Source organism: Varanus komodoensis, unplaced genomic scaffold (genome assembly GCF_004798865.1).
Source record: "Varanus komodoensis strain SLA01 unplaced genomic scaffold, ASM479886v1 scaffold9, whole genome shotgun sequence".
NCBI lineage: Eukaryota > Metazoa > Chordata > Lepidosauria > Squamata > Varanidae > Varanus > Varanus komodoensis.
This window is the reverse complement of record NW_025336598.1, coordinates 4,746,300-4,770,820: the sequence shown is the minus strand read 5'-3', so window position 1 is coordinate 4,770,820 and position 24,521 is coordinate 4,746,300. Positions and strand designations below refer to the sequence as shown.

Sequence of the window (24,521 nt, the reverse complement as noted above, 5' to 3'; positions counted from 1 at the left end):
TCAGAATCCATTTGAAGTGGCATCAGAAGATGCAAGTAACTTTTTTCAGATGGAACTAATTGATTTGCAAACCAGTGATCATTTCAGAGACATGTACAAAAAATAGTCTATTGTGTTCTACCTGATATTTTTATCAGCCTAAAGAAATTTGCTGCAGACCTAGTCACAGTCTTTGGCACCACATACATCTGTGAACAAACTTTTTCCAAGATGAAAATTGTGAAAATTATGTATAGGTCAAGACTTAACAGATGAGCATATACATGACATTTTAAGGGTGTCTGTCACAAACCTTGACTTGAACATTAGCACCTTGGCTGACATAAAACAGTCACAAAAATCACACTGACTAGGCAAACATGTATAGCTACTGGGTTTCCCCAAAAATAAGACCGGGCATTCTAATAATTTTTGCTGCAAAAGATGCACTAGGGCTTATTTTCAGGTGATGTCTTATTTTTCACGTACAACAATCTACATTTATTCAAATACAGGCATGCCATCTTCTTCTAGAACATCGTCATAACTCTCCAAACCCCAAACTGTGTTGGAATGGACGTATTAAACGTGTCCATCTGGCTTATGATCTTAACTGGGGCTTATTTTTGGGCAAGGGCTTATATTACGAGCATCTTGAAAAATCATGCTAGGGCTTATTTTCTGGTTAGGCCTTATTTTTGAGGAAACAGGGTAGATGAAAGGATTTCATTGTAAAATATCGCTCCAAAATGGATTGTATACAAGTCATTGACCCCTGGATGTTTACTTTTGATCTAAATCGGTAGGTTTTAATTTGTTACATTGTGATTTAAGATGTGGCCCTCTTTAGGTACTGGGCACTCTAATGAGGCCCCCATGTCCCAGAAGGCTGGGGACCACTGGCTTAGATCACTGTCATAAAAGGTCTCACATTTTTGGACTATCATTCATATAGCATAGCCAGTACCAGATCTGAGAATGAAGGGCAATGGCATCTAAATGAAAAGTGTTATTTACTCTTTTCACATGTGCTACACATTTCTAACTAGAAGTGAAAGAAAAAAAATCTATCAGGTTGAAGAATCCTAAACAGAGCATTCACCAGTCTTACCTCATACATACTTGAGAAAAAAAATATAATTTACATTAATCCAGCAGCCTCAAATCTAATCAGCAGGACAATATTTCCTTTGCATGAAAAGAACTGTAGCTTCATGCATGAAGGCTGCTGACCCTGTTTTCACCTTCTATTCCATTCCACTGCCAAATAGAGTTTTTAAGCTAGGGAGTTTCCACACCACATTCTCATGAGGTTACTGTCATTCTGGAGAAACAGGGTGAAAAGTCAGGTTTGGAAAACATGTCTCATGTCCTTTGTTCCACCTGTGGCAATGAACTCAATAAACACAAAGTGGACAAATGTAGGAGTGCACTCACAGGTCCGTTTAGCCATTTGAATGGAAGCAAATCTCCATCTTAATTATCACATTGCCTGTAGGTGGTGAGTCAACTTCAGGCTCTTTTTCGATGAAACTGGGAATTTGAATCCTTTCCAAAGGAGAGTGCTTCAGTCACTCTGCTGGGTGATCTTTGCCAGGACCAGAATAAAATGGCATTGTCACTAGTGGTTCTGCTCTTTCAGTAATGTTTGATACCACTGATCCAGAGTTTCTCCAGTCTGCTGAAGGGAGGTGATGTAGTGGATGCCACTTCTTTTAAGAAACAAGTGGCATTAAGGAGTTGGAAGATGTCTTGTAAGTGATATATTTCAATAGATTGCTTGAAGAAGGACATCCAGATCTAGAGCATCCATCCACAGATGGCTGTCCAGCCTCTGTCTGAAGATTTTTAGAGACTAAGAACCTATCACATCACTGCATAATCAGCTCCATGTCCAACTGTGCCTATCAAGATGTTTCTCCTCATGTTCAACCAAAATCTACCACCCAAAACTTAAACCCATTTTCACATGTATTTGCATGGAAGATTGAGAGCACCTGGCATCCAAAATGTCCAAGCTGTAGTTCAAATTTCATTTAAATTTTGTCATTTCATTTGCTCTCTAAACCTGGGATAGACAACTTCTAAATGGGTGGGGGCAATATTCAGCAGACACTAGTTGAAGACCTGAATCAATCCAATCATCCTGAGGCAAAGGATGGCATATAAATGTTTTAAAAACTAGTAAAACAAATAAAAACACTTAAGATGTATAATTAAATTGGCACCAACTAGCAGTGAGAGCTTCATTAGCACTGAGAACTTAGATGCTAGGAGGCCATTCACTAATTGATGAAAGAGCCCCTCAAGAGACTTTGTTCCTTTCTTGAATGCAAATGATAGAGCCACACCTGCACAGACACATACATGTACATACTGTAATGTAACCAGATACACATTCCCCTCCTTTCTTGAAAGTGAAACTGTGAACCAAATTTGGTATGACCACCATGGGTAGCTGAAGTTGTTTTGGAGGGAGGCTGAGTCCCATAAAAGTTGCCTATCTCTGCACTGAATTCAAAAAGGAGAGAGAAATGGGTGTTTCATGATTTATATACTCACTGTTATGTGATTGTAAATAAGTTGCGACCATCCAAAGAGATCAGCTAGTCTGTAGAAAGCTGCCAGCTTACATCTCAATAATTTCTCTCCTTTCTCATAAGCAATGGAATCTGATCCCCTGAGATCATTCACAGGTGTCACCATGCCAAGACCTGAAGAAGGAAAAGGGACATTGCAGGTAAATGTTTACATCTCTTAATAATACTGTCCCATGAATTGCAAGTTGGAACTGAACATTTACTGCCATAGAGTATGCAGAAATATACAGAGGTAATGATCTGACCACTATAAGGGACTATTTCATGCTCCCTCAATCAAAAATTACTTTCTTCCTGTCAAGAGCAGAAAATTAAGTGACATGTCATGTACATATAAATTGAGACAGGTTGACAGTTGCCCCAGTAACCAAAAAAGCGTATCTGACAAAAAGGCTTCAGTGTAGATAGTTTAAGTTTCCCAGGACAACAAGCCCATGGGTATTCAGCCACTCTTTGGATTAACTTCACAGTTTAGGCAAGGAGACTATGTGGAACCTCAAGTAACCTCATAATCCCAAGAACAGAGAAGTCACCTCTCACTCAACTCAAAGCCCATCAATCAAATCATAACTCACACTGGTTCTGCATATACCACTAGAACTCCTTTTTGTGTTAGGGTAGGGACAGAAATTAAGAAGGACAAACTCTTGAGCACTATGAAAATAAGAGTTTAGGTATTTATTATATTTCTATCTTGCCTTTTTTCTTTAAAGAACTTAAAGTGACTTGCACCTCTTCCTGTTCTCAATCTTATCCCCACAACAACAACTCTGTAAGGTAGGTTGGCTGAGAGTCTGTAACTGGCCCAAAGTCTCCTCACTGACTAGATGTCTGAGCAGGGACTAGAACCCAGATCATCTGGGTCCCAGTTCCACACTCTTAACAAATAAACCACATTGGCTCTCATATAAAAGAAATATTAGTAAGAAAACCATAGTAAATGCACATAGCGAAAGAATACCAAATCAGTATTAGTCTTTCTGGATGCTGTGATGGTAACCTTCCAGAACTGTTCCTGATGAGGAATAGTTTGAATAGGCTCAAAAGGCACTTGAGAAGAGCCCATAAAATTGAAGAGATACTCCAGAATAAAAATATATTTAGAAAGTGGGGCATAGGGAAATCTTCCAAAGGAAAAAAAGCCTAAGAAAAATCTACATCAATAACTATATTAGCTTAACTCATAATTAGTAAGGGTCACAGGACAGGAAGCATACATACTGCCTCCCTAGCTCTTGTCATTCCCTAGCAACAAGCATTTACCCAGAGTTTCCAGGTCTGAATGTAACAAGAACAAACCAGAAGTGATGTTGCTAGATTTTCTAGAGAAGTAGGCAGGAAACAGCTTGTTTCCACATGATCACAAAAAAAAAATTCCATAGTTCTTTATGCAACCACTCTTTGCTTGATGTAAAATGGGATGCTTTCTATCTCCTCTGAGGCATAAAAGAGGGGAAATCTGAGGTTTGTAGTGTCTTGTTCATGCAGTGGGACACTATGGTTTTCCCACTATGTGTAAACAGAGCCAAAAAGTGTAGCATTCACATACAGAAATAGATCGTTTCTCTGGTTTCCAAATTGAGACATAACATTTGGCTAAAATTTGGCTATGCCTCAAATATAACTTACACAAAGCTAGCACTTTCATGTGTGCATATTTCACTCAACTGCAGGCCTGCAGAAATTATGACATAAACTAAAAGCAATCTATCATCCACATACAGTGTATGGCAAGTCTGTATTTGCACTCAAAAAGTTTGGGCATACAGCTAGCTAGAAAGATTTGCATACTTTGCACCTTTTGAGCAAGGAGTAGTATTTTAAAGTCATTAATCTAGCTTAAATGTACTTTTTGTATATTTTAATATTTATGAATGTTTTAGGCATGAGATAATCAAAACCACAAGCCCTAATTTGTGGGACAGTAGATAATATCAGCTATGATGTAATCTCCACACAGAAAGCTGCAAGCATGTGCTGATCTTGGAGTAAGGTAGCTCCTTATTAGTAGCTCACCATGCCTATGTATCTGTCAACTGATATCTATCAGGAAATCTGGTATAACGTGAGATGTTATGTTATCTGTTAAGCTATTAGTCCAAGTCTAAGAAAAAATGGTTGTGGAATACTATTTTCTGTTAAACTATTAAGACCTAAGAAAATTTAGCAATGTTCTGTTTGATAAAAGACTTATTTTATGCAAGTTATATTTTAATGTAGTATTATAAAACATATGTAATTAAAAATAAAAATGGATCTAAGTATTTCTCTTACTAATGAAGTACAAATGAAAAGGTTGAACCTGTTTTAAGCACAATTCTCTCTCTCTCTCTCTCTCTCACACACACACACACAAACTTACATGAACCATTAACACAATTTTTCATAGAGTTCTGGAGGTTTATAACCAGCACAAATCAGAGTAAAGCTCTTGGATTAGGAAAGTTTTATCTGCCAATGTGAAGAGCAGAACCCAAACTGGAGCATTCCTTTCTTTCTAGAAAGAACTTGACTCCACTCTGAGTGGCTCAAGCTGCTTGAAGGCTAGATGGCAGGAATAGCAGACAATACTTAACTGGTCTGCCCTCCTGGCGTGCTACCTCTTTGACTCCTCCCAGATCTCCCTTCAGAACCAAACAGTCTTGGAGCAAAAGAGCTGTTTGAGTGATCTGGCATGGTGGCCTTGACAGTTCACAGGCCTCTGCTAATTCCTGTTTATTCCCATTCCCATTCCCCTCCAAATCTGAACTAGCTATCTGGGAAGACTGTAAAAGTATTCTGTATCACCCACCTAAAGCCATTTCAGGTGTATGTTTTTCTTAAAATATATTAATCTGCTGTACGTGTCTGGCAACACGTTTCCTAAATATTGGAATTAAAATTGCAGAACACTGAGCAAAGGCCAAATTTGTGACAGCAGTTCCAGGGAGCCAGCTAAAACATGACTTCTATTGAATTCTTTATGATTAGCATATGTTGTCTGAGGGCTACATTCTGATCCATGGACCTGAAGTTAAACAATCCTGCCCCAGCAAAGGGTTTATGCAGCTGAACAAATACTGTACTTACAGAGTAAGATGAACAGGTGGGGGTCAAGACAAGCAATGAAAATATAAACATCACTGCCTGTGGTATTGCTGGTGCAAAAGAAAATGTTCCTTCTTGATCTTCTGAAGTTGTGTCGATGCTATATTTTCAGAAGGATTTCAGCAAATGTTCAACTCCATAAGATCATACCAATGCTTAACGAAAGGACTGAATATTCATATTCTTGGTTTTTAACAAACATTTATGGATTAGGAAGCTACATTAAAGAGTTCTGTAACAAATACTTCTAGGCATGATGCTTCTAAAAGTATTGTCATTACAGCTATTGTACACATATGAAAACATTTTAACACATTTCAGAAACTTTACTCTGTCTTGTTACAAAACCAAAACCTTGGAAGAAACAGAAAATTTCCTAAGTGATATTCCTCACTATTTACCCTCCTGCATAAAATGAGGAATGTTAAATGCACTGGACTAGAGATCACTCATGAAAATGGAATTATCCACCATTAAATCTTAAGAAATGTGTCAAAACCCTCAGTTAAAAAAGATTAGGACAGTTAAAAGAAACACACTTCTTACTTAAAGTGCTACTTCACGGGTTAATAAACTTTGTTGTTTACATCCCAGATTGCTTTCTAGCACTTTAGGGTTGAATACGTCAACGACAACCCCTACCTATGCCCTCAAAATTCATTTCAACTCACTCATGTTTAAGGCAGCCATTCCACCTTGAGGTGCTGCAGGATAAACATTTGGAATATTTGCTGTCATGAAGTCTGCAATCTGTTGTAAAGCCAGTAAGCCAGTTGGGTTTTTTCCTTTCTTGAATTGTTCCTGGATCATTGACTCCAATTCTTCACAAAATGCCTAACAACAGAATATAATGTCACATATTTGAATACTGCAGAATTTCAAATGAATTTGATTGCCTTAATATTTCCTTTCCATATCTCTTACCTGCCTTAATGCTTTCCTCTCACATTTGTTTAGAAATGTCTCTACAGAAAAAATAGTAATTAGGCCTGTTTCTGTCACTTAGGTGCACTGTCTTAATCAGGGACTTGAACAGGAAGTGTTATCTGCTCCTCACTGAGCAAAGAAGGCTTTTAATCACATACAATCTGATGACGATTAAAATGGAGGCATACAGAACCAGTCTAAAGACAGTATTGGGAATCTAGTCACAAATGTGGCTATATTCAATTATAAGGATGGAGTGCATCCTGGCCAGACAATGAAATCCTGGAGAGGAATTGACTCATAAATCCCATATGAACTCATGACCCTGACAGGTAATTGAAAATTTTATCCTGGAATATAGCTGGCTGAGGGGAAAATGTAAAGATAATGAACTTGTAAATTTTCTTCAAGGCTATGACATTCTTTTATTGCAGGAAACCTGGGAGTTAGACCAGGTGAATGAGTTTACAACCTATAGTTTATCAACAATTACAACAAACAAGGTCACCCATCAGCTGGTCATCTAAAATCATGTTTGAGGGATCTCCGTGGGACTATGTGAATTTATGTAGATTTGCATTGTTATGCCAATAAAGCTTCCTACTACTGCTGCTGCTTTTAATCACTATTTGTATTAATAAAATATTTTATTATAATCCTTTTATTGCATAAGTTATCTAAGAATATTTATACTGAAGAACAGCAAAGTTGTATGTTCAACTAAGGAACAAATCAAAGGCAAATTGGCAGAATACCAAATAGCTTTGTTTCACACAATGTCTTATTTCTTCACAAATGCAATCTGTTAACAAAGTCACAAAAATGCAATTAATATGTAAACTTATTTTTTATTTGGCTGCAACTTTGTGTGGAAAGGAACTGTAAGTGCCTGAGGATTTTATTTATTTATTTATTTGTATAAACAGATTGGTCTGTCACAAACTACTGTGTAACATATACATTCCTATATACAGATAAACTTGTATAATGTTGACAGAAGTAACTTTGACCCATTGAACATCTAAATGGTCAACCTTTTTCAGCTTTTCTACTATTTACTTTGGTAACAATGGAGCGGGGGTATGAATAAGAATAGTGCTGGGATCTGAAAGGCAGTACTAACCCTAACCCTATGGTCTGTGTACATTTGGCATTTTGAACGGATGTAAATAACGGATGGGGTACTTTCTATTTTTGTAATGTTGCAATTTTTGGGCCTTTTTGTACCTTTGTAGTATGTTTTTATTTAAATAAAAAAATTCAACCTAAAAAAAAAAAAAAATTTCAACCTAACCCTATGGTGCTTCTATCTAAACAAGATGTCTTTTCAAAAACAGCCTGAATCTTTTTCTAAGACTAAGAAAAGTTTCAGGAGCAGTCTCCAAAGCAGCCCAATGATGTATCACTGGAAGAAGATATGGAGAAGTCCAGAGTTTGACACAGAAATGCTTTCATATGCCTTAAGATCCCTTGGACTGTATTGCACATGCTAATGCTATTTTTGGTAAATTTGTTTAAAACAAATGGGACAACAGAAATTATTGCCACTGTTCAGTTTCTTGTGGTATGTATGTTTGTTATTCAGTTTTTAACTTACACAATTCTGCATATCATACAAAATGTGAGATTATGAAAAACCATATATTCTTACTGGGCTTTGAAGAATCATGGAAACTCTCTTCTTCTGTTCCATCATATTGAAATCCTGGCGAAGGTCAGGTGCCATGTTTCTCTCTCTCAAGTACTCTGGGTTATTTTCATCAACTCTATCAAAATATCTCTCTTTATGAGGGGCTGTTGGAGGTGGTGAAGTTACCACCTCTGTTCTGGATTCATTCATAGTACCATTCATAGCACTATTTCAGTTGTTCTGTGGAAATGAGAAAAAACAAATATCACATTCAGATAGCTTCACACAACATGCCCTCAAAAAAATCTTATGAGAAATGCTAAGATGTAATTTGCAAACAAAATGGAAAGTACCTCAGACTTCTCTCACCTAAGGCTAATTTCAAAGAGGTAATTGCAAAATCAGGAAGCAAAACCAGAAAATGAATGAGTTCTTACAATCAAAGTGTGGATAACAAGCTATGATGGTCATGTGCCAGATGATTTGCATAATTACCTTTGCTGGATGTGACAACTCATGTCATCCAAACCTGAAATGCATAGCTGGCTGGAGTGGTTAACAAACAGGAACATATGGAGGGGAATGGAGTTTTAAGGGGAACGAAGTCCAAGAGGGATACGAAACCTTGAAAAAAGTGATTCTCACAACGTAACTATGAACGATCTCAACAAGAAAACGGTACAGAAGACAAAAGAGGAAGCCCACATGGCTCAACAAAAAGTTAAGCAAAACAAAAAAAAAAAAACATGTACAGGAGGTGGAAGCAGGGTGAGGCCACAAAGGAAGAATATAAGCAAATAGCAAAGAATTGCAAGGATGGCATCAGGAAGACTAAAGCAGGAAATGAACTGTGCATAGCAAGCGATGCTAAAAACAAGAAAGCTTTCTTCAGGTACATCCAAAACAAAAGCCATATGAAAGAGAAAGGTGTTTAACTACTTAAAGTGGATGACAACAGTGATGACAGACAAGAAGGAAAAAGTGGACATGCTGAAGTCTTGCTTTGCCTCAGTCTTCTCCCACAAGAAGATGTACAATGAAAGTACAAGGTGAAGGTGAGGGATGGCAGCCCAAGTTCAACAAACGGTCAAAGAATATCTAGATGGAATTAACATACTTCCTAAATGTACATTGGGAATACTGTGGACATAATCTATTTCAGCATTAGCAAAGCTTTTGACATAGTGTCCCACAACATTCTGAGAAGCAAAGTAGCAAAAAGTGGAATAGATAGAAAAGTTATTAGGTGGATCCAGAACTGGCTATTAAATCAGACATAAAGCGTGCTAATCAATGGCACCTTCTCCAACTGGAGGAAGTTAACCACTGGGGTACTGCGGGGTTCAGTCCTAGGCCCAGTGCTCTTCAAAATCTTTATTCATGATTTAGATGAGGAAGTACAGAGAACAATAATCAAATCTGCAGAAGATACAAAACTGGGTGAAAAAGCAAACAACCTTGAAGACAGAATGAAGATCCAGGGTGATCTTTATAATCTTTGAATGCTGAGCTGGAAGCCACAGAATGAAATTCAAAAAGGACAACTGCCAAGTCCTCCACCTAGGAAAAAGACACCAAATGGATCAGTAAAGGATGGGGAAAAGGTGGCTCATCAGAACTGAACAAGAAATAGATCTTGGAGTAATTGTGGACAACAGGCTAAATATGAGTCAACAATGCAATACAGCCACAAAAAGGGCAAATCCTATCTTCACTGATGTATCAATATAAGTATTACTTACATAGAAACAGAGCGAGTCAGAAGGGGAGTCCCGGGCCAACAATTTTGACCCCCGGCTCAAGCCAGCTCTGCTCACGACATGCCTACCATGTGCATGTCTAGCCTATCCTTGAACACTCTCGCTGATGGGGCCTGAATCACCTCCCGTGGAAGCCCACTCCATATCCTTGGGGTCCTAACTGTCAGGAAGTATTTCCTGGAATCCAAATTGAACCTTGGTTCCTTGAGCTTGGCTCCATTAGAGCACATCCTGCCCTCCTCTGCAGGGAAGAACTGGTCTCTATCCACCTCCATGTAATACCCCCTCACATACCTATATGTCATCAACAGATCCCTTTGGAGTCTCTTCTTCTCCAGGCAAAAAACACCCAGTTCCCTCAGTCTTGCCTCATATGGCTTTCCCTGCAATCCGGCCACCATTTTTGTGGCCCTACACTGCACTGACTCTAACCTGGCTATAACCTTCCTGAAATGAGAACTGAACACAATACTCCAGTGGCGGGCACACCAGAGTCGTGTAGAGTGATTAGTAATCCCTCTCTCAATCTAGAAGCCGTGCAGGGGATGGAGCTAGCCAGGATGGATTTTGGACGCTAAAAAATCTACTCCTCCCGATCATTGACAAAAACATGATTAAAATATACTCAAATCAAGATTAAGAAACACTGGACAATTGCATGAATTGTAAGTCAATTCCTTTGTTTATCTCCTGGGAAGATTTGAAACACAGACATGGAGGAAGAGTTGTTTTTGTGAGTTGAAACTGCTGGGCCTAGCCCAGAGTAAGCAATATTTCAACTGATTATGGACTGAGAAACAGTGTTTATTATAAATACCTCAGCCGCTTGTTGTAACAACTCAAAGAGCAGCTTGAAGAGATGGGGAGATAAAAGGCAGAAGTTGTTTTCCTTGAACGTGTTTTTGTTTTTCTTGGCAAGAAGTGACACTCCTCTCCCCCCTTCCATGCAGCTGGAAGGGTGAGAAAGTGCCGAAAGTATAGAAAGAGAAAGTATTTCGACAGTGCTGTAAGGAATTTATATCAAAGTTAATTAATATCCCAGGATTAACTCTTTTGTGCCATTTTATTTTTATTAGGAGAAAAACTGAACGCTAAACAAACAGAAAGGAAAACGAAACTAAGGAGAGGGCTGTATGTAAGAATTGTATTTGTAAACAGTAATATGTGAGCTCCCTCTGCTCTCTGAATGTCAAATTGCAGCTACTGATTTATATATTGCTTGAAAGTTCAATTGTAATTGTGTTCTGCAAATAAGAGTATTAATTTCAAGAGTTCTCTCATCTAAGTTGGAAATAAGTGTAGACTGTATGCCTGTACGAAGCAAAAGTGCAGACAACGTTAAGCAGGAGCCGAAGACGATTTGGCAAAGACCTAGAGTAAAGCAAGATTCTTCTTATAAACCTCATTCATCAGATTGCGATTAAAAAGAGTAGAGATGGGTGGAAAAAAGAAAACATCACCAGAAAAACCACCAGAAAAATCAACAACTTCATCAACACAATCGGATAGTTCTAATACACTTTTACAAGAAATAAGAGAAAAGAAGACAAAGCTGATGTCAGGTGTTAATGATGTGAAAGAAGAGATGAAGAAAACAGATGTTAAAATAGACAACATGGATGGAAGAATAAAAGATTTAGCAAAACAAAACAAAGAAAATCTCCAAATAATTACACAAGTGAAAGCCAGTTTAAGAGAAGAAAGAGTTGAAAAAACAGGACCATGATACACCATGCCAAAGAATGATCAAACTACCGCACCACTGCACTCATTTCACATGCTAGGCTCCAGCAGTATGTGGACCGAGAAGTACCAGAAGTACAGGCAGGATTTCGAAGAGGGAGAGGAACTAGAGATCAAATTGCCAACATATGCTGGATCATGGAGAAAGCTAGGGAGTTCCAGAAAGACATCTACTTCTGCTTCATTGACTCTGCTATAAAGGCTTTGATTGTGTGGATCACAACAAATTGTGGCAAGTTCTTAAGAGATGGGCGTACCAGACCATCCTGTTCCCCTCTTGAGAAACCTTTATGCGGGTCAAGAAGCAACAGTGAGAACTGGATACAGAACCACTGATTGGTTCAAAATTGAGAAAGGAGTTCGGCAAGGCTGTATACTGTTGCCCTGCCTATTTAACTTATGTGCAGAGCACATAATGAGAAAGGCGGGGCTAGATGAATCATCAGTTGGAATTAAGATTGCTGGGAGACATATCAACAACCTCAGATATGCTGATGATAACACTCTAATGGCAGAAAGTGAGGAGGAACTAAAGAGCCTCTTGATGCAGGTGAAGGAGGGGAGCGCAAAAGTTGGCTTGAAACTCAACATTAAGAAAACTAAGATCATGGCATCCTGTCCTATCACTTCCTGGACTCCAGGGGATGGTGGAGGACAGGAAGGCCTGGAGGAATGTTGTCCATGGGATTGTGATGGGTCGGACACGACTTCGCAACTAGCAACAACAACAACAGACCAAGCCTCAAAAAGTGTGATTGAGATCAGGGATAGACAACGAAGATCGAATTTACACGTTAAAGGATATCCAGAGGATGTGAAAGAGAATGAAGATAAATTGATTCAACTAATATTGGACTGGACTAAATCTATTCTTCTAAATGTTTCCTTTACAAGATATGATATTGATGCAATATATAGAGTTGGCCCAAGAAGACTGGGAAGAAAAATACCAAGAGACATCGTGGTCAGATTTTGGTCATATGCAAAAAAAGGGCAATTGATACGGAAATTAAGGAACATGAAACCAATTATGCTGGAAGGTCATCAGATTCAAGTCTTTCCTGATTTATGTAATAAGACCTTAGAATGGAGAAGAGCTATGTCTCAAGTCTACCAAATATCAGAAAAGAAGTCCATTAAATATAGTTGGGGGTTCCTGATTTTTATGAGGCTTGCATATAATGGAAAATATGATAGAAGTGACACAAAGGAGGAAGCATTGGAATTACTGAAGATGATCGGAATTATTCTTGATGATGAATATGCAGTACAGAAGTTAAAGGATATGTCTACATTTTCAAGAAGGAAGACAGAGAAGCAGAGAAGGGACAGGGAGGAGGAGAAGCTGGGCACATCAGCAGGAGGCTCATCATTTCCATAGAGGAAGAAAGAAGAGGAGATCCAGAAAAGGAGGATATTTAGAAGAAGGATGAAAAAATAATTAGTTCTATACATATTAGATATTGAATATATTGTATTTGTTAGTGTTGAAATTAATACTGAAACATAAGAGAAATTTTAGTATAGAATAAAAGGGTATAAAAGATTGGGGAGGGTGGAATGGGTCTCTGGGGTCTTTACAGGGAAGGCTCCTCTCCCTCCCTCCCTCGGAAGCCCAAGGCGGCGGCAGAGAGACCATCTCCTGATGATGGTAAAGGGAGATCCCATACACAAATGTGGGGAGGAAAAGGGTGGGGGTAGGGACATGTTCATTTGGGTTTTCGTTAAGGTGTGTTTATTTTTTCACATATAGACACCAAAAAGAACATTTAATGTATTGAAAGAATGGGAAAAACACTGAAGATTATGTAGTGAAATGTAAATGGCTTGGGAGAAAAATAGAAACAAGCCAGAATTGAAAAACCTTTATATAAAGAAAAAGCAGATAATATATTTTTACAAGAAATGCATCAAAAGAAAAATGGGGTAAATGAACTAAAATTATATTGGGCAGACGTATATGAAAAATTATATGGTACTTCTAAAGCAAGAGGTTTTGCAATTATTTTTGCCAAAAGTTGTGAATTTAAAATAAAAGTTATAAAAAGAGACCACTTGGGGAGATTCCTCATAATACAAGGTCTAATTTATGGACAAGAGGTGATGTTAGCTAATATATACGCACCTAATACAAATCAAAGGGAGTTATACGACAAGGTATATGAAGAAATAGAAGAATTAAAAAGAGGATATGTGATAATGGCAGTTGATCATAATATGGTTACGGACAAAGAAAAAGATAAATCTAACCCATCAAAGTTGGACATAAAATGTAAGAATACATACTTAAGTAGATTTATTAATGAAAATAGATTTAAAGAAGTTTGGAGAGAGTTAAATGGGAACCAGAAAAGACATACAGTTTATTCAAATAGACATAAAATTTTCACAAGAATAGATTATATATTTGTAATATCAGAAATATTGTCCAAGATAGTTAATGCGGATATAAAAGTAATTAAAATATCAAATCATGCAACATTAGCAACTTCGTATAAAGAAAATTTATATAAAATGTTCTATAGATGGTATTTGTCACCAAGTCGATTAGCTAAGATGTTTCCAAATATGTCAAATAGATGTTGGAAATGTAAACATAATGTGGGTACTTTTTATCATATGTGGTGGACTTGTGATAAGGCAAAAAAATATTGGATTAAAATACATAGATGAATGGAGGAAATGTTACAAAAACTCTTTGCTTTTAAACCCGAAGTTTTCTTGTTAGGCATCATACCGGAAGACGTTAACAGACAGGAAATGTATCTGATGCTGCATCTAATTACAGCGGCGAGGATTGCATTTGCTCAGTATTGGAAAAGTGAGGAGCTGCCCACCGATGGATTGATTGTAAGAAAGATCTTGGATTGCGCAGAAACAGATAGATTGACTTTATCATTGAAGGAGAAAGAGGATACTGACTTCTATCGAACTTGGGATTCTTTCTGTAATTGGCTGGAGAAACGGGACTTGGCGTAAACTTAGAGGTGTTTTTAAATTATTATAAATTGATTTGAATTTGACTTTAGAATGTTAAAAAATATGTAGTAGGAGGCTGATCCAGTAAATCCGATGTATGTGATGTTTGATGTTTTTAGTGTTATTTTAAAATTTTAATTAAAAAATTATCTTAAAAAAATCAAATCATGCAATGATAACAACGGAAATGGAAATAATATGTGACTACAGATTTTGGATTTAAGGATCTTTAAAAATGAGAAGGTTTTAGAAAAAATGGAAAAAGGACTAAAAGAAATATGGGAAATAAATGAAAAAGGAGGTACTAATGCAAGTGTAACATGGGATACAATGAAAGCAGTGGTAAGAAGGCTAGGAATAAAATATTCATATAATTTAAAAAAACAAAAAGAGCAACATATAATGGGACTAGAAGAAGAAATTAAAGAATTAGAGAATATATTAAAAGTAGAGAAAACAAAATTATGTTAGAATTAACAGCAAAAAGAAAAGAAATACAAAATATTGAAATAGAACAAGTTCAAAGAAATCTAATTTACTTGAGAAGGGAATTTTATGAAAATAGTAATAAAAATTCCAAGATGCTAGCCAGAGTCACACAAGTCAAAAAAGCAAAAAAATTAATTGGAGTAATAAAGAATGAAAAAGGGGAAAGATGTTACAAGGTGAAAGAAAAACTTTTAATTTTTCAAAGGTTTTTTTTTTTTTACAAATTATATAAGGGAAATGAAATAGATTTGAAAAAAAGTCAAAAAGAAAAAGAAAATAATTTAAAGTGTAAAATCCGAGAAGAGGATAAAGAAATCATGGAAACTAAAATAGAAGAAGAGGTATTGGAAGTTATTAATAAATTAAAAATTGGTAAAGTACCAGGATCTGATGGATTGGGTGCTGAATATCATAAAAAAAAAACTTATTAGTCCCTAAAATGAAAAGGATGTTTAATAAAATTATGGAAGGGGAAACAATTCCATGAACTTGGAGACAATCCATGATAGTACTGATAGCAAAACCCAAGAAAGACCTTACAAACCCAGGTACTTATAGACTGCTATCTCTTATTAGTCAAGATGCTAAGATCTTTACAGCAATATTGGTAAAAAGACTGAATAAATTTAAACTCTCAAAGTACTCTTGGGTGTAACCCATCAGGGCCTGGCGCCTTTGTAATGTCCAGTGCCCTGAGGAACATCTCGACTTCTGGGGGGGAGGGGGGTGACTCTAATCTGTGCCCCTTAGTCCCTGGACTCATCTAATCTCCCATGGGGATCTCCCCCATCCTGCTTTGGGGAGAACACAGAGGCAAAATAGACATTTAGCATCTGTGCCTGTTCCCTCGCATCAGTCACTGGATCCCCTTCCTCCTTATTAAGCAGTCCCACCCCATCTCCCCTTCCTCTTGCTATTTACATGTTGATAGCCCTTTTTGTTGCTCTTGATATTCTTTGCAAGTGTCAGTCCATAATCAGCCTTAGCCTTTTGAAGAATTGTTCTGCAATGGGCCTCCTCCTACTGGTATGCCCTTTTGTCTATTTGTCCCAGGGTCCATTTCCTAGGAAGGTTCGTTTTGTATCTAATCACCTGAACCCTTTCTAATTTTTCTGCTTCTTTCTTATAACTTGGGGCCCAGAATTGGACACAGAATTTTAGATTAGGCCTTACTACTGTAGAGGATTAGGACTACTACTGTAAAATATAGAAATGCAACATACAAATACCAATGAAAACTAACTCAAACACAAATTTACAAAAAATCTGAACAGAACATTTCTAAAATCCTCTGCAGACACCTTTTAAAAATTGTGACATTTTCTGTTTTGGCTATTGCAAAGGTAGCAACCTTATTTGTGATTAAATTACTACAGACAGCCAAAAAGTAGCAGGTAATGAGTGCTAGAAGCTATTTAGGTTTTGGTTTTTGCTTTTTAAGATTCCCCAGAAAGTGACCCTTGGGTTCCTTCTACATGGGACAACGTAACAGATAATCTTCTACATCTTTTACTCATCCATTACCACATACTCAGCCACTGTGTGTTAGGAATTGCTTTATACATTCCTTCCAAATATGCAGAGGGCATTATTTGAAAAAGAAACTCAAGATATATTTTTATTTCATCCTCTTCACCTTCCAGCCTGTCACAGGTGACCAAGGTGACCAGTTTTCTACTCAATTGCTTACTAAGCCTGTGGGAACAGAGCTTGTGGGGAGTGATACAAGAAGACGTCCTTTCATGCTTTTCTGAAGAGAATTCTTGTTTGTGCCCATAAAAATGGAGCAGGTGTGCCCTGAGGGACAGCTAGCAGGAATCACATAAATGAATTCTGCATATTAATATACCCCCATATTTCTGCATCATACAGGAGTTGTGGGAGTATCTTCTTTAAAAGAACCACAACTTTCAACTCCCCTCTTGCTGTTTAAAAAAGTGCAACAGTAGACATATATAAAATGAGAGGAATTCAGTTTCATAGAATCATAGAATAGTAGAGTTGGAAGGGGCTATGAAGGCCATCAAGTACAACCCCCTGCTGTTGCAGGACACCAAGTTACACCATCCCACTCAGATGGCTGTCCAGCTTGCCTGGAATGTCTCTAGTGTGGGAGAGTCCACCACCTTTCTAGGCAGCTGGTTTCACTGCCATATTACTCTGACAGTGAGGAAGCTTTTCCTGATGCCCAGCCTGAATCTGGGTTGTTGCAACTTGAAGTGTCCTACACTCAGGCATCAGCAAGAAGAGACCTTTACCTTCCTCTTTGTGACAGCGTTTGAGGTACTTATAGAGGGTTATCATGTGCCCCCCCTGCCATCTTCTCTTCTCAAGGCTGAACATGCCCAGTTCTCTCAATCTCCCCTCATAGGGCACTGTATCCAAACCTTGGATCAGTTTTGAGGACCTCCACTGGACGATTTCCAATTTTTCTGCTTCTTTCTGATATCTGCTGCCCAGAACTGAACACTGTATTCCAGGTGAGGTCTGACTAGTAAAGAGTATAGGGGAACTACTACTTCTCATGATTTGGAAGTAAAGTTCTGTTAATGCATCCCAAAATACCATTTGGCCTTTTGACAGCTGAATCACATTGTTGGCTAATGTTTAGCCTACTGTTCACAATTACTCCAAGATCTTTTTCAGTTCTGTTCAGCCGCATATTCCCCAGAGTGGAATATGAATGGTTCCTTGTTCCTAGGTGGGGAACTTGGCACTTGTCCTTGTTGAATCTCATTCTGATGCTTTCAGCCCAGTGTTCATGTTCATCAAGATCACCCTGGATCTTCATTCTGTCTTCTAGGGTGTTTACTATTCCACCCAGTTTTGTATCATCTGCAAAATCTGATTCCCTTTCCTTGTACTTTCACATCCAAATCATTACAAAAAATGTTGAAGAGAACTGGGCCCAGGACTGGACCCTGTGGCACCCCACTAGTTACCTCCATCCAATTTGAGAAGGTGCCATTGTTGAGCACTCTTTGTGTATAATTTAGCAGCCAATTTTGGATCCACCTAACTGTTTTTCCATCTAGTCCACTTTTTGCTAATTTGCTTATCAGAATGTTGTGTGGCACTATGTTGAAAGCTTTGCTAGAGTCTAGGTAGATTATGTCCACTGTGTTCCCTTTGTCCATTTGGGAGGTTGCCCAGTCAATGAATGAGATTAAATTAGTCTGACAGGATTTATTTTTGATAAATCCACACTGGCTTCTATTCATCACTGCATTTTCTTCAAGATGCTTGCAGATGGATTTCTTAAATAATTTGCTCCAGAATTTTTCCAGGGATTGATGTCAGACTAACTGGTCTATAGTTCCCAGGTTCATCTTTTTTTTCCCTTTTTTGAAGATAGGGACAATGTTAACCCTTCTCTAGTTGCCTGGCACTTCTCCTGTTTTCCAAGATTTATCACAGATAATAGCCAGTGGTTCTGAAAGTTCCTCCATTAGCCCTTTTATGACTCTGGGATGGAGTTCATCAGGTCCTGGAGATCTGAAAGTATTTATTCCATCTAAGTATTTCTTGATCATTTGTCCATCTTGGACTGCCATCTCTCTCTTCCAGCTTGTACTTCCTTTTCATTGTAGCTTTCTTTGAGGGAGAAGACTCGGGTGAAGTAGAAATTGAACACCTCAGTCTTTTCCTTGTCAACTTCTATCACTCTGCCATCCACTTTAAGTAGCTGGACACTCTTCTCTTTCTTATGTCTTTTGTTCTGGATGCATCTGAGGAAGGCTTTCTTGTTGTGTTTAGCATCCCTTGCTAGTCTTAGTTCCTGTTTTAGCCTTCCTGCAATTCCTTACTATTGATTTATATTCTTCTTTCATGGCCTGGCTCTGCTGCCACTTCCTGTACATGTTGTTTTTTTCTTTCAGTGATTAACTTAACTTTTGGTGGAGCCATGTGGGTTCCCTCTGCTGTCTTCTAGACTTTTTTCTTGATAGAATTGTTCGTAGTTGTGCTTGGAGAATCTTCTTTTTCAAGAAGTCCCACCCCTCTTGGACTCCTTTTCCCTTAAGGGTTTGTTGCCATGGCACTTCGCTTATCATTTTTCTGAGTATGTAAAAGCTGGCTTTCTTAAAGTCCAGGACATTTGTTTGGCTCCAGTTACCCTTTGTCTCCTTTATAATTGAGAATTCAAGTATTGCATGGTCACTTTCCCCCAGAGTTCCCATGGTTGTTATTTTGTCCACCAGGCCATCCCTGTTAGTATTAAATTGAGGAGGTGAGGGAAGATGGTGACAAAGTAACATGCTCAGATACAGCTCCCACTTAGTTTGAAGAATTGAAGCTGCAATTATGAAAAGCAAGGATGTATCTACAGCCAAAGGAGGGAGAATAAGAAAGAGACAGTCCACTACAAGCCCTGGAGAAGAAAAGCTGAAAAAGGAGAGGAAGAAAAAACAGCTTAGAACTGAAAGCTTTCTCCCCTCCAATGGGGCAACGCACGCTGTGAGTATTGGGAGCAGCAGTAAGAGCAGACTTGCAGCATTTGCCACAACCCCCATAACTAGTTCAGCCTGTCAAGACATAGAAAGCAGTCCGTTAATTAAAAACCTGGTGAAGGAGAATGTAGGAAAGCAGAAACCTTTAGGATGAAAAGTAAACAGTTCAAAGAGGGAATATATTCTTCCCCTCATAGCCAAATTGCCTCTCTCAACAGTTTGGCGAAATCTGCTTTATATCTGCAGAAACCCTAATTTTTATTCTAGAGCATTTAAATAAAATTGAAAGGCAATCAGGAGCCTTAACCCAAACATATGCCCACCCAGTACCCAAGTCAGAGCAAAGAGGTAAGAAGAGGAAGATGCCATCGTTCCATGTCCCCCCACTTTAACTTTGAGTAAACACAATTTGCACAATATAAGACTGATGGGAGAGTACAGAGAGTATTCCAAACAAATCAGGTCCTAAAATCCTTCCCAAAGAAAGATGCTCAACTTTGAACAAATAAGGAAAGAATCCTTAGCTCTCTGACAGAGTTACTGAATCGAGTTATATCCTCACTGGATTTAAAACACTTCCACTTTCCACCATCACAAATGGACTGCAAAAGATTATTTCTAGACTTTAAATCACCTACTGTGCCCTTACAACTTTTTCACTTGGCACAGTATCTGAGAGGGTATGATATAATATTTTATATTTTTATTTAATCTTGTTAATTTTAATTTTATATTGTTATTTTTGTATTTTATTGTATTTTATTGTGTTTGTAAGCCACCCCGAGGCTTCGGCAAGGGGCGGCATAGAAATGTTCTAATAATAATAATAATAATAATAATAATATAATCCCGCAGAGAGTCTTCAAAGAGATATGAGTTAGAGTCCCTTCCAGAGCTGGAGGGGTTAATCATGGTACCACTTCATCAGTGATAACTTGAACAGCTGTGGAGGAGGCTAGCCTTGACATGAAAAATAAACCACCAATGAACAGTCAAAGTAAGCTAGCTGGTGCCCAGCCAACCAAGCAGGATGGACTTGTAAAACTAAGGAACAAACTAGATGAGCTATTAATGCCAATGCGAATTAGACTACACAAAGAAGACCTGGTCTTGGAGAGAAACAGTGATAGTTCAGATCCTGACTCTTCCCTTCAGTTAAGCCTAGCCCTTCTGAGCTCTCTGGATCTAAATTTGGATACCTCCATGTTCTGGTGGTTGAGAAAGATCTCACCAACTTGTGGACCAACAATGCCAGACTGCTATATGCACCCAAAGGTTTGGGCAATGTATTTCCATGAACTATACAAAGATCTTGATGCTGCCCATGTGACCTGGAATACTGTGTTTGAAAGTGTTCTGCCTTGGCCCCCGGTCCTGATCTCAAAAATTTATGAACTGCCCAGATGAAAATGGGCAAAGCCCCAGGAGAAGACCTGATTCCTCCAGAGGTGGTCAAAAACAACTTAGAATGGTGGGCTCCAGTTCTAGCGTCACTGCTCTCTTATATTGACATGACCGGGCAGATTCCAGCAGATTGGGGCTCTGCCATCACTGTTCCCATATTCAAGAAGGGAAAGAGAGATGACCCTGCAAATTATAGACCTATCAGTCTATTAAGCATTATTGGTAAACTATATGCTAGGCACCTATATGCGAAGCTCAGATTGGCTGGAACAGAACATGATATTGGCAGAGGAGCAGGCCAGCTTCAGGGAGTGTCACTCTACTATAGATCAATGCTTGGTGCTACAGCACCTCATTGAGAAATACATCTCAAGCAAAGTCACCTTGCTCTATGCAGCCTTTATCGACCTCAAGGCAGCTTTCGATTCCATCTCAAGGGTCAAACTATGGTCAAAATTAGAGGCCTCCAACATTGATAGGCACCTGCTCCTACTTATTCAGACTCTATATAGAGGCACCTCCCTAAAGGTCAGATGCAGCGTGCATGGTCACCTTGCAAATGCTGTTCCAACACAAAAAGGGATCAAACAATGCTGCATTCTTGGTCTACTCTTGTTCAACTTTTACATTATCTCACTGGTTGACCAGCTAAACCACATCGATCTTCACCCCCCCAAAATTGCAGGGGGGCATATAACTGTACTACTATATGCAGATGATGCAGCTATTATTTCAAGGACTCCAATCGGGCTCACAAGAGCACTGCGTAAGTTGACTGAATATTGCAAGGAAGAAGATCTCAGAATTAACTATCAAAAAACAAAAATCATGACCTTTGCAAAAAGACCAAAAACTCAATCATGGAAGATAAATTAGCACAAGATCAAGCAGGTTTCCCAATTCAAATATTTAGGTGTAGTCCTACAAGCAAATGGCTCCAGGAAGGCCCAAGGTGAATATGTGACATTAAACCCATTGAAGCTCATCAGCCATAATACAATTCATGAGATCTAAAGGTGGCCACTATATCCCCCTAGTGATTATACCAAGCAAAAGTACTAGCTCAACTACTGTATGGATCTCAACTGGGACCTTTCCCAAATACCCAAGCACTACAATGTGTCCAATCAAAATTTCTGAGGGCAATACTGGGTGTTCCTAGGGATGTCTCCAATGCAAAGATTAGAGACCAGTCAGATCAAAATTTTAGCTAGGATCTAGGGAGCTATCCTTGCATACTGGCTCAGTTTGGTGTACTTTCCAGTTGGCCTTGCTCCACTAATTCTGAAAGTCGATTTCAAATCCAACTGGATTAAATCATTTGAGTAGAAAATAGCTCTCTTGGTCCTTCCCCTGTGGACTGTACTAAAAATGGGCTTTGAACAGGCAACAGAAACCATCAAGCAGTGCACAGCAGACATTGAAAGACAAAGCGATCTCAATAATGCCCCATAATTCTACCTTAGGAAGGACTACAGACATGTGATAATAGCTGCACTCAATCTCAAACATTTGGAACTGCATAAACACAGAAGGGCTTTTACCTTGGCCCGCCTTAACAGACTCCCCTTGGCATGGTATAAAAAGATCCCCTGGTCAGAGCGCCTTTGCCCCCATGGTGTGGAACAGATAGAAACTACAGAGCATGTCCTGTTGAGGTGTACATTATATAGGGATATTTGCACTGCACTCATTTCCCCACTGATGAATCATTTCCCTGGCCATAAGGAACAATATATCTGTATACTGCTGGCTGAAACTAATCCAACAATAACATACAGTGTAGCTAAATTCTTTGCAGCCACGATGAGTGTCTGAAGACAGATCCTGAGGGAGTGTGGTCCTATCTAGTTGGACAAAAGACAAAGTCTGGGAATGTCATCTACTTAAGATGACTGATACGAACTATGGTGGAAATATATTGTGTCGAAGTATCTATTAATCTGACTGGGGTTTTATGACAGGTAACTATCAATGTATTTTCTTCTTTTTAAAATCTATTTATTTATTCAGCGGAACTGGTCTTTCACCATAATAAAGTTTTATCTATTTGTCCACCAGGCCATCACTGTTAGTATAAAATTGAGGATAGCTGATCCTCTCGTACTTTTCTCTACTTTCTGCTGGAGAGAGTTGTCAGCAACACATGCTAGGAATCTCTTGGAGGGGCTATGCTTGGCAGAACTTGTCTCCCAGCATATATCAGGGAAATTGAAGTCCCCCATGATGACTACATCATTCTTCTTGGAAATGCTGGCAAGTTGCTTTTTGAAGGTTGCATCCCTGTCCTCTTTCTGATTGGGTGGATGGTAATATATGCCAATAACTATGTTATTATTTTTTGCTCCCTTTAAATTTAGCCAGATGCTTTCAATAGGCTACCAAGTTCTTATTGTATTTCTGTGCAGACATGTGTGTCTCTTACATATAGTGCAACTCCACCTCCCTTTTGTCCTTTCTATTTTTCTTGAACAGGTTGTATCCATCAACCTGTTATTCCATATAGAGTTCCAATCATGTAAGTCAACCCACCAACTTTCCATTATTCCTAAAAGATCACAATTGCCCTCATGTACTATGAGCTTCAATTCATGTTGTCTGTTTCCCATACTCGGGGCATTGGTGTAGAGACATCGAAGTTCATTCTCGCTGTGCCCTGGTTTTCTTCCTATGTTTTCTGGGAGACTGGTGTTGGGCCCTGCCTGAGGTTTTTTCTTTGTTGAAATATTTAAGTCTTTGCCAGGTGATGGTATGCCATGCTGCACATCTCCCTCCCGTATAGGTTTTAGTTTAAAGCCCTCCTGATGAACTCATATAGTGGCTTTTCATTCTTTGTGAGGTGCAGCCCATCATTCGCTAATAGTCCATCTTCCAGGAAGCTTAGCTTGTGGTCCCAGAATTCAAATCTCTCTTTATGGCACCACCAGCATACCAGTCATTCACTTGAAGGATTTTTCTTTCCTTAACAGTTTCTCTTCCACATACTGGTAGGATTGAGAAGACTCTCTGGGCCCCACTGTTTTTTATTTTCCTGCCTAGAGCTTTGAAGTCTGATGTTATCTCAGCAAAACTTCTCATGGCTGTGTCATTAGTTAGTTCCCATGTGGAAGAGAAGGAAGGGGTATTTGTCAGTGGGTCGTATGGGTTGTGTGAACTTGCTGGTTATATCTTTAACCTTGGAGCCAGGCAGATAGCATACTTAGCAATTCTCTGGGTCATCACGATACACATATTTTTCCATCATACCCAAGAGGAAATCTCCCACAACTATCACTCTTCTCCTTTTCATGTTGCAAACTTTGGTATCCTTGTCCTTTCTTGATTGGCCTTTTGTCTCTTTTTCAGAGTTACCCAGTGTGCCATATAGTTCTTTCACAGTGGGTTTCTCACACGCCTTCCTCAAGGAACCTGAAGCAGTTTGAGAGTTCCACTGTTTCCACAGGTGCAGATTATTTTCTAGGTCTTCTGTGTCTGT

The 24,521-nt window shown here is 38.7% G+C and overlaps 1 protein-coding gene across 13 annotated transcripts in view; it reads right to left on the bottom strand.

The window, feature by feature from the left end:
* The window catches only part of ADD1 (adducin 1), a 126,649-nt gene that overhangs the window by 83,261 nt on the left and 18,867 nt on the right, over window positions 1-24,521 (bottom strand). For 12 of the 13 annotated variants that reach the window (XM_044418455.1, XM_044418447.1, XM_044418456.1 and 9 more), the window contains exons 2-4: window positions 8,245-8,463; window positions 6,338-6,500; window positions 2,542-2,693 (exon numbers count right to left, since the gene is read on the bottom strand). In XM_044418455.1, coding sequence (XP_044274390.1) covers window positions 2,542-2,693; window positions 6,338-6,500; window positions 8,245-8,445 — 516 coding nt within the window. In that variant the 5' untranslated portion in view covers window positions 8,446-8,463. Of the gene's footprint in view, window positions 1-2,541; window positions 2,694-6,337; window positions 6,501-8,244; window positions 8,464-9,680; window positions 9,784-24,521 lie in introns of all 13 variants that reach the window. The other variant, XM_044418448.1, reaches the window with a different exon arrangement.